Source organism: Octopus bimaculoides, chromosome 9 (genome assembly GCF_001194135.2).
Source record: "Octopus bimaculoides isolate UCB-OBI-ISO-001 chromosome 9, ASM119413v2, whole genome shotgun sequence".
Lineage (NCBI taxonomy): Eukaryota > Metazoa > Mollusca > Cephalopoda > Octopoda > Octopodidae > Octopus > Octopus bimaculoides.
In genome coordinates, this window is record NC_068989.1 from 80645792 (window position 1) to 80657131 (window position 11340).

Below are 11340 nucleotides of genomic sequence, written 5' to 3' on the forward strand. Positions count from 1 at the left end.
CATACATACACACATACATACATACACACACACACACACACACACACACACACACACACACACACATACAAATACACAGATGCATTTGCATTTACAAACGAGAGGAAAAAAATAAAGTACTTGGGACATGTAAAGGTGTTTATTCATTTATTCAAAACTGAAGCTTCATGTGTTGCTACTCTGAGTTTCCACATTTCTCTGTTCTTTACAGTCACAAAAAACACTGTGTAGAACACAAATGGAAAACTCAAAGTAAATAACAGAATGAAGCCTCAGCTTTAAACAAACTGAATATAAATATATATATAGAGAGAGAGAGAGAGAAAGAGAAAGACGCACATACTTTCACGTATACACACATACATACAGACGTTAACTTAAGAAAAAAAAAACAATCAACTCAAAAAGAAATGCATAACAGTAAAAAGAAATTGCTTCAAAGCCAACCGTATTTAATCTGACTGGGAGACAGCGACCTAGTATGTTGCAAGTGGGCTGTAAATAAGAAATTAATTAGTCATTGTAGAAGACCTGAACAACTCTAAGAACAATAAAATGTTTAAATTGTATTTGCTAAACTATGAACATCAGTTTTATCATGAATCTTAAAGATTGTGATGCAGTTTTTCTTCAATAAGTTTCCCCAGCCTTATAAATGATAAGTGGAAACTATAACCATACTCTTTAAGTAGTAATTATTAGACATGTCATACTCTCAAAGTAGTAATTATGAGATATGGAAACTAAAAGTGAAAAAATAAGTCTTATGAGTTTTAGCATTTATTAAAGATGATGAGGAAAGGAAGACGAAATGTCACAATAAAATTAGGAAACAATGTTAATATATGTATATAGATTGATTGTTTTGTTTTTTTTTAATTGAAATTAATAAAACTACAAACCCTGACTACATATTTGTTATATTACTTTGAAATGAATATTTGCAACAAAAAGAAAAAGAATTAAAAAAAGAAAGGAAGAAAGAGAAGTTCTTCAATTAATTGAAAAACAAATTAGAATACTTACATTATTAACATGGGACACACACAAATAATTTTTTTTTGAAAATTGAATTTAGAATAATATTTTTTTTATTATTAGAATTATGTTTTCATTAAAGAAAAATCTATTGCAAAAATCATATGCAATATATTTTCTTTTAATTCCCTTTTAAAATATAGAACATTTTTAGTTAATAAACAAGGTAAAGCAAACCAACAAATATATTCTACTGTTAATACTACAGAAATGTCAAATATATTAAGTATTAGTTTATACCACAAACATAATAATACCCTTTATTTAAACCTAATAAATCTGTTGCATGTAAAGACTAAACTAAATACATATAAAGTAACTATGAAACTAATGATACTTCTTATTTTCTATATTGAATAGAACACCAAAAGGTGTTTTACTTTGTTTTGCTTTTTTGTACTACCCCTTTCATCCTTTCAGGTTGAAAAAGGCAAAGGTGACCTTGTCAAAATTTGAACTCAAAACACAGAGTTAGAATAAATACCACTATGCAATCTATTTAATTCTCTAACAACTATGCCTTTTTTAAATCACTACCCTTTTAATTACATTCATCATCATCATCATTTAACGTCCATGTTCAATGCTGGCATGGGTCAAATGGTTTGACATGATTCAATGGGCCCAAGGAAGGCATTATGCTCCAGTGTCTGCTTTGACATGGTTTCTATGGCTGGATGCCTGTCCTAATGCCAACCACCTGAACTTTGTATACTAGATGCTTTTTTCATGCAACCTGCACTAGTGAGGTTGCTATACAGCCTACAACACTACAAACCTGAAGGGGTGGGTAACTTTATGCTAGGAGACGAAAAGTAGAGAGGAGTAAAGTATAAAAGAAAATAGGCCAGATCAAAACAGGATTCTTGCATAAGACCTACATGACTACCCACATGAAGATATATTTTGACTAGACATAAATTTATTTGCAAATGAATACAGTTTATTGAAGCAACCAAAATTTTCTTATAAATACTTTTTCAATTTAAATTTCAGTATCCAAATTTAACATTTTCATGACCAAATTCCCTACATTTGTCTTTCATTTATTTTTGAAACAATAAAAAATTTGGAAGGGTTTAATAAAATACATAACACTCCCATGATTAAACCAGTGTTTAGAATATAACTCATCAAAAGGCTCTTATAAAAAATTGTGGTAGGAAATTTTAATTTCAATATCACATGATCACGTGATTGACCAGACTATCAGATGTTGCTATACATTGCTGGTCAGAATGTGCTTTGCCTCATTTTAACTTTCAAATGGATGCCAACCTGTTGGTTAGGCAAGCAGGCCAACATTCCACCTGACTGGAAAGCTAGTTCGTCATAGAGTTAATCCATTTACAGCTGAGTAGACTTGAGCAATGTGAAGTAAAGTGCACAGCTCTGTCCAGGAATTGAACCCAGAATCTGGCAATCATGACGGCAAGACCCTAACCACTAGGCCACAACGCCTTAACAATTTCCATATGAACACTTCAAAAAGAGCAGTTTCATATCATAAAACTACAAGTGGTCAAGTGAATCAATATCAAATGGATTAAGTCATTCTATACCATTCAATAAAGCTTTCAATTCAATGCCATCTCTAAAGCTATTGCAAGCACTTGACTTCACTTGTAAGTGCCCTTGATAAAAGTACAAATGTCAGAGTACCTCATCTCCCTTTCATTATAAATCTCAACCCAAATAAAAAAAAAATAACAGGTATTACAAACAAAAGTTCCTTTATCAATCTGTTATCATAAAAGACTAAGTAAATACTGAAATCTTGTTATGTAAGTAAAATATAAACTTCATATTATTAGGTCGTAACAAAATCATTTTTTTTGCAAAATTAAACAAGGAAAATTATATAAATGTAATTTCAACTGTCTCATGTTTAAATGCTTTCCTTCTTGGGAAGTAATGTTATTGATAGTATGAAAGACCAAAACTCCACTTCATTATGTAAAACATATATATACATATATATATATATATAAGAAAAATACATACTTCTTTGCAGTTGTCCAAAAACCACTTCTTTGCAGAGTTTGCATTTGTTATAGTCTCCTGAGTGGTGAAGGTCTAAAATAAAATTAACAAAAGTTTTAATTAAAATAACAGCAACACACACACACACACTCCTATGTGTGTGGGCATATTTATGTGCATATGTATGTGTGCTATGCATGTATGTATGTAAACAGATATAATGCGAAATATGTAAGAAATGAAAGCACTTCAATACTAGACTGGTAGAATTTAATCATGTGATGCTATCACCTATCTGTTTACAAGGGCTATTGGCTACAGGCTTTTCTATGCATCATGTAATGAGTATATAATACAATCATCAAACCATCTTCCATCATTATATACATACACATACACACACAAATATAGATAGATAGATAGATAGATAGATAGATAGATAGATAGAAACAAAAAAGTTAATTATGTGAATATGTGTGTTCTATACATTTTCCCCTGATAATTCCTTTTCAAATTTAAAATTCTAATCCTGCCAAATATTATGATGAAATGATTATCTCACTTGTAATAACTGTCAGCTAAGGCAGTGCTTCTCAAACTATCTGATGTGGCATACCGGCAGTTTTTTTTTCCAATGTGCCAGGAACTGGTAATATTTCTTAGTAATGTTAATTTATACCGGAAATAATATATATAATGAATATAATAAAAGTTGATAATTTTTTTCATCTTATATTTATTTTGTAAACAAATAATACAATATTCTTTTCTACTCTAGGCACAAGGCCTGAAATTTTTGGAGAGGGGGCCAGTCAATTAGATTGACCCCAGTACACAACTGGTACTTAATTTATCAACCCCAAAAGGATGAAAGGCAAAATTGAACTCAGCAGAATTTGAACTCAGAATGTAAAGACAGATAAAATACCACTAAGCATTTCACCCAGCATGCTAGCGTTTCTGCCAGCTAGCTGCCTTACAAATAATACAATATTACATAAGCATTTTATGCTTCTTTCTTTTCTGGAAACTTACCACATACCAGCAGCTGATGGCTCATGGACTGGCACCAGTCTGCGGACCACCACTTTGAGTAGCACATGTTTGAATATAGAATTTAATTTCTTCAAATATTACTATTCAAAGATATTATTAAATGTCCAAGAAAAGTTATTGATAATAAAATCATCATTTTTTTTCATGACATGAAAAATGTTTTCATATTTACATTTACACTACAGCATTATAAGTTTGATCTTCAGCTTACACTAATGGCAGGAGCACTATTATCTACAAATCACAGAAGCCTATACACAACCTGATGACAATCAGAGTTAAAATTCATCAAAACATTGCATAACGCAGTGATTCTCAACCATTTTCTACTCTGTTTCCTATTTTACTTAGAGAGACCTTCATAACTATCCAATGTTCAAAAAATCCTACTATATTTTTATCATTAAATATTATTAGGAATTGTAGAAAAATAATTATTAAAATATTTTGTGTATTGTAGAAGTATAACCAACTTATTGCAGATAAATTTTAACAACAAAATCTTATATGGATCCCGCCCCACCAAGGGCCATATTGGACCCCAGTTGAAAACCACTGCTGTAGATGATTAACCCTTTTGTTACAATATTTCTGTTTGATTTCACTACCTTTGTTTCAATTAATTTTGAAAGTAATGTAGAATTTAGTAAAAATAATTTTATCATTACTAAGCTGGTATTTGGAACACAAATGAAGATGAAATCATTTTAAAACAGGAAGTTTGTATCATAAAGCTGGTGGCCTCAAGTAGGTTGGTATGAACAGGGCTAAAAAAATTTTTATCTTTTAGGGATAAGGTAAAATTAAAAATTACTATTGTAAAAGAAATTTATTTCTGTAATAAAAATGTTTCTACTGTGAGCAATTCCATACTGGGGAGATAATTATTTCTTCATAATATTTGGTGGGATTAGAAGTTTGAATTTGAAATTAAGGAATAAGGAAATTAAGGAATAAGGAAAAAGAAACACAGAATATACCAATTTTTTGCTTTGTTTACTTATTATAAAGGTATTCAAATTCCTAGTTTTAAGTAATCATGTAAAGCAACATTTCGTTTTCTGTAAAATGTGTTTTCTCTTGTAGCAAATTAGATCTCTTAAGCATGCAAGACACTCATAAAACTCTTCTTTGTTAAACACCAAAATTTAAAAACTGAGTCATTCTAATAAATTATATCAAACCTTTGATGCAATTAAGAACAAGGTTGTTTCAGCCTTCAAACTCTTCAATGTCTTGGCTAAATGAGTACCATCAATGTTAGAAACAAAATGCACATTAGGTCCAACCTGGAATGGCCGCAATGATTCTGTTACCATCAAGGGACCCTAATTTTTTGAAAAGCAAAATATATACAATATTAGCTTCATGAACATCTTTTGAACATAACATTTTTAGAAAAATGAAAATTATGAAAGAGAAATATGCAAAAATCTCCAGAAAAATATTCAAAAATAAAAATAAATCTCTTTAGCAATACTTACTAAGTCTGAGCCTCCAATGCCAATGTTTACCACATCTGTGATGGCTTTTCCGGTGTAACCTTTCCATCGCCCTTGAATCACAGAGTCTGTAAACTCTCTCATATGCTTAAGAACAGCTTGGATACCAGGCATTACCTAAATGATGAGAAAAGAGATTTACAAATGGCAGACACCAGGCACTTCTGAAATGAGAAATGAGATTTACATACACATTTTTAAGTGCAGATGTAGCTGAGTGGTAAGAAGTTTGCTTGCCAACCACATGGTTCTGGGTTCAGACCCACTGTTTAGCACCTTGGGTAAGTTTCTTCTACTATAGTCCTGGTTCAACCAAAGCTTTGTGAGAGGGTTTGGTAGATGAAAACTGAAAGAAGCCTGTTATATATGAATGTGTGTGAACATGTCTAGTTATTGGGAAGTATTACCTTATCTGGAAATGGATGAGGGTTGGCAACAGGAAGGGTATCCAGCCATCTGACCCATGCAACCATGTAAACGTGAATGTTAAAATGATGATGATGATGATGATGATGATGATGATGATGATGATGATGATGATGATGATGATGATGACGACAACGACATGGAAACATTTAAATTTAGTCCAACAAGATGACCAAGTACTCATTGGTTGAGTACAGTATTCAAAATTCCAATTTTACAGCATGATGAACCTGCCTGGCCTAACTTAAATGTCTTAGCTATGAACATAGTGGAGCCACAGCAACATGAAGAATATGAAATGGCAACTCTTTAACCAAAAAGTCCAAAAGACACCTTTGCAACTTGGTCAATTATGCCTCACATTACGATGGCAAACCTCAAAGTTTCGTGGGTGATGGGGTAAGGTCCACAGATTTCATCAGTTTCAACCAGTGTATTAAGTTACTAGACACAATGAAATTTTTACTTTATAAATAATGTTTAAAGGCAAAAAATGGTTTAATGGAAAGGTTTTTAAGTAACAATAGCTAAAAGAAAAAATATATAGGAGGTGGATAGCAGTCAATTAAGGTAGACCTCAATTCTTGATTGGTATTTCATTTTAGTCATCCTGGAAAGATCTAAGGTACAGTTGACCTTAGTGTGATTTGAACTCATGATGTCTGTAACTAAATACATTTTGCCTGCTGCCCAATGATTCAGCAAATCTACTACCTTTTTTCAGGTTTTGGCACAAGGCCAGAAGTTTTAGGAGAGGTGATTAGTTAATTACATCAACCCCAGTAATTGAGAGGATGAAAGACAAAATCGACCTTGGCAGGGTTTGAACTCGGTACATAAAGAGTCAGGTGAAATGTTGTTAAGCATTTTGTTCCAACACACTAACAATTCTGCCAGCTCATAATATTGCAAATCTACCACAATATTGGTTTCGAATTTTGGCACAGGGCCAGCAACTTCAGGGAAGGGGGTAAGTTGATTATATTGACCCCTGTAGAAACTCTGCCAAATCAGACTGGAGCCTGGTGTAGCCACCTGGTCCACTAGTCCTCAGTCAAATCGTCCAAACCATGCTAGCATGGAAAGCAAAAGTTAAACGATGATGATGATGATGATGAAAAACAAATCAAAAGAAAAACAAGTCTTGAAAGTATACTTACATCTTCACCATCAACTTTCATTGGTTGGTTACTTTGATTACGCAAGGCTACATGAAAGACTGATCGGTTTTCAGTTGTATTGATCTTTTCACCATTAAACATAGCATCTCTCATGGTATCAACTTTGCGCTGCTTGGCCTGCAAGATACAAGAAAGATTCACTTAACATTCAGCCAATTATAGAATTCTTGAAATATTACAAAATTAATGGTTAATTTCAAATCCTTTTCTATTAAACATTTGATTTTTTTATTTGGTTTGCAAAATTCTTGATATGAATTCATGTATTGAAACGATTTTGCTGCATCTCAGGAGGGCCATCATATCAATAATAAACACATGCACTGAACTCATTTCACTTCTTTTATTATTATTAGTCATTTAGTTAACCATGTACTAATTAACTAATCAATTGTTTGATAAACTGACTAATTGATTGACAAAATGATTAAGCAAACAGTCAGTTAGTTAACTGTTTAAAAAGTAAACTAATTGACTGATAATAATAAAGAAGTGAAATAAAACCAGTGCATGTGTTTATTATTGGCATAATGACCCTCCCAAGGTAGAAGAAAATAATTAAATAATATCTAACTCAAAAAAATAAACCAACACATCAGCTAGTTCAATATCTTTAAACAAACTCAAATGATTATAATATTGATTTCTTATAACTATACATAAGATTAAATTTTTTAGGAAGGAATTTAGGTGACTTTATACATTCAGCAATATACATCATTATATTACAGAAACTTATACATTTAGCAGTAACCTAAAACCCCTGTGTTTATAAGATGTGGGCTGATTTCCTGGGAAAGTTTTGTTACTTTTTATATATAGGATAGTTCACCTTGAAAGATGTCAAATATCAATCAATGTCAAGAAGGTTTGAAAAACAAAAATTAACCATGCTGGAGTTAAACATACTGTCAAAGATTAACAGTTTTCTTTGTTGTTGAATGTATGAGACTATGAAGGTCAACAACAGGGGGCAAAATGTTGTAGCAGAAGAGCCCCATCTAACCCATGCTGGTATAGAAATACTGACATAAAATATCATGATGAACAATACTAAAATCACTTTACATTTACAGAAAGAAAGAAAGCTAACATACCAGCTCAATCAGTTTCTCCATAACAGTGTCATTGATGAGATTCTTGGAATAGTCCAACAACAAGTTGCCATTGGAGTCCTCCAAAGTAACACTAAAACAAATAGAAAACATATTTTCATCAGGAATCTCATAAATTGAGGAACACATAATTGATAACTAAAAATTGGAAAGAAATATTTGTGAAAATATATGAGAAAAATGTGTATTTGGTAACTTAGTTTTTGTTCAATGCTTTCCAAGCATGCTCTGAAGAAGGCCCACCTGACTGACTTTGAAATTATCAGATGTTAGGAAGCTTGTTATACAAACTCCAGGCTTCTCCCTTGAGTGTCAGGTAGTCTTTCTTACTGTCAGCAACATAAGATCCAAAGTACTCGAAGACATTTATTGCTTTGAGTTGTGAGCAGAAGGCCCAAGAGGAGACTTTCCATCTCTACTACTGATGATCAATGCAGGGAGTAAAATATAATCGAAATAAGAAAGCAAAGCAACATTTATCACATCTTTAATGACCAATTGCAATTGTTTCTGTACCAACTCTTTTCAAAATCAGTTCACGCAATAGCTCCAGTTGCCAGTACCGCCTGACTGGCCCTCGTGCCGGTGGCATGTAAAAGCACCCACTACACTCTCGGAGTGGTTAGCGTTAGGAAGGGCATCCAGCTGTAGAAACTCTGCCAGATCAGATTGGAGCCTGGTGCAGCCTTCTGGCTTGCCAGTCCTCAGTCAAATCGTCCAACCCATGCTAGCATGGAAAGCGGACGTTAAACGATGATGATGATGATGATGAATGTGGATGTATTGTAAGAATGCTGTAATACTGCAGTATTTATCTCGAGAAAGCATCTCATATAGATGTTTAGTACTTAAAATCACAGAAATATCAGTAGCAGACCAAAATTATCGTACACAAGGTGAAACTGCAAGAACATGTAATTTCTGCATGTTTAAACTTCATCAGCAATAGGTATCCACTTTCACCATATGCCCAGCCAAACCTTACTTCCACTGATATACAGTAAAACAGTAAAACAGTGACTAATAAGGCACTGGTGTCGGAAGTAACTGGAAGGCTGGGTAAAAGTTAAATATTAGCAACTGAAGCAGTATTAGTATTGAATAGGAATCTTTATCTTACTTAATGAGGATGTATTATAAGAACACCATAATACTGTGGTATTCATCTTGAGAGAGCATCTCATATAGTCATTTGGTGTTAAGTGGATACCTGCAACTGAAGAAGCACAACCAAACAGAAATCATGTGATGTAGTAATTCCACCACCAGTGCTAGACACTTTATGTCTGATACTGATACTTCTGTGCTTTTATACACTAAACATCAATACTAAATGCCCTCAAGATGAACACTGCAGTATTATGGCATTCTTACACTACATCCACGTGAAGGCACATGGCTTAGTGGTTAGGGTATTCGGCTTGCAATCGTAAGGTCATGAGTTCAACTCCCAGCAATGCGTTGTGTCTTTGAGCAAGACAATTTCACGTTGCTCCAATCCATTCAGCTAGCAAAAATGAGTAGTACCTGTATTGCAAAGGACCAGTTTTGCCACATTCTGTGTTATGCTGAATCTCCAAAAACTACATTAAGGGAAGGTCATATGTGACTGTGGAGTACTCATCCACTTGCATGTTCATTTCATGAGCAAGCTGTTCCATTGATCGGATCAACTGGAACCCTTGTCGTTGTAACCAATGAATTGTTTGTGTCAGTGTCATGTCAAGTAGGAGAAAAGATTGCTATTCAGTACTAAAACTGCTTCTGCTGCTAACTGCCTGACTGGCTCCCATGCTGATGGCATGTAAAAAGCTCCATTTGAGCATGGTCAATGCCAGCGCCGCCTGACTGGCCCCTATGCCGGTGACACATAAAAGGCATCATTCGAGTGTGGTCAATGCCAGTGTTGCCCAACTGGCCCTCATGCCAGTGGCACGTGAAAAGCATCCACTACACTCTCAGAGTGATTGGTGTTAAGAAGGGCATCCAGCTGTAGAAACCTTGCCAGATCAGATTGGAGCCTGGTGCAGCCTCCTGGCTTGCCAGTCCTCAGTCAAAACATCCAACCCATGCCAGCATGGAAAGCGGATGTCAAATGATGATGATGACGATGATGACAATGATGATGATGATGATGATAATGATGAGGATGATGAGGATGACGATGATTTGTATATTTATATATCACTGTATCATGGTATCAAACAGACTATCAGATGTTATACATCACTAATCACAGTGTGCTTTGCACTGTTTTAGCTTTCAAATGATGCCACTCTGCTGGCTAGGTGAACAAACCAAATTTCCCCCTGACTGGAAAGTTACTTTGTTGCAACGTTACCCATTAACAGCTGAGTGGACTAGAGCAGCAAGAAATTAAATGTATAGCTCGCAAGAACACAATGCACCACCTGGCCCGGGAACCGAGCCCTCAATCTAGCGATCGTGAGTACAACACCCCAACCATTAAGACATATGCCTTCACACACACACACACACACACATATTTATAGTGAAATCAGATGTGAAACCCTCAAGCTGGAACCAACTAGACTAGAGATAAAAGTTTTTATCAGGTGTTAATATTAAGCTGCTCAGGCTTTTTCATTTCCTGTTTCTCTTGGAGATTAGCATATATAGATATATATATACATATATATTCTTTTATTTGTTTCAGTCATTTGACTGTGGCCATGCTGGAGCACTGCCTTTGGTTGAACAAATCAACCCCAGGACTTATTCTTTGGAAGCCTAGTCCTTATTTGATCAGTGTCTTTTGCTGAACCGCTAAGTTACAGGGTCGTAAACACACCAACATCGGTTGTCAAGTGATGGTAGGAGTACAAACACATACACAAAACACACACACACACACACATATTTATAGTGAAATCAGATGTGAAACCCTCAAGCTGGAACCAACTAGACTAGAGATAAAAGTTTTTATCAGGTGTTAATATTAAGCTGCTCAGGCTTTTTCATTTCCTGTTTCTCTTGGAGATTAGCATATATAGATATATATATACATATATATTCTTT

The 11340-nt window shown here is 34.1% G+C and overlaps 1 protein-coding gene across 1 annotated transcript in view; it reads right to left on the minus strand.

Annotated features, from left to right (window-relative positions):
• LOC106872920 (glucose-6-phosphate isomerase) overlaps nucleotides 1–11340 on the minus strand; it is a 73664-nt gene that overhangs the window by 39297 nt on the left and 23027 nt on the right. Inside the window, exons 2-6 of the mRNA XM_052970934.1 lie at nucleotides 8284–8374; nucleotides 7166–7303; nucleotides 5562–5696; nucleotides 5262–5405; nucleotides 3043–3114 (exon numbers count right to left, since the gene is read on the minus strand). Of these exons, the coding sequence (XP_052826894.1) occupies nucleotides 3043–3114; nucleotides 5262–5405; nucleotides 5562–5696; nucleotides 7166–7303; nucleotides 8284–8374 (580 nt within the window). The remainder of the gene's footprint in view (nucleotides 1–3042; nucleotides 3115–5261; nucleotides 5406–5561; nucleotides 5697–7165; nucleotides 7304–8283; nucleotides 8375–11340) is intronic.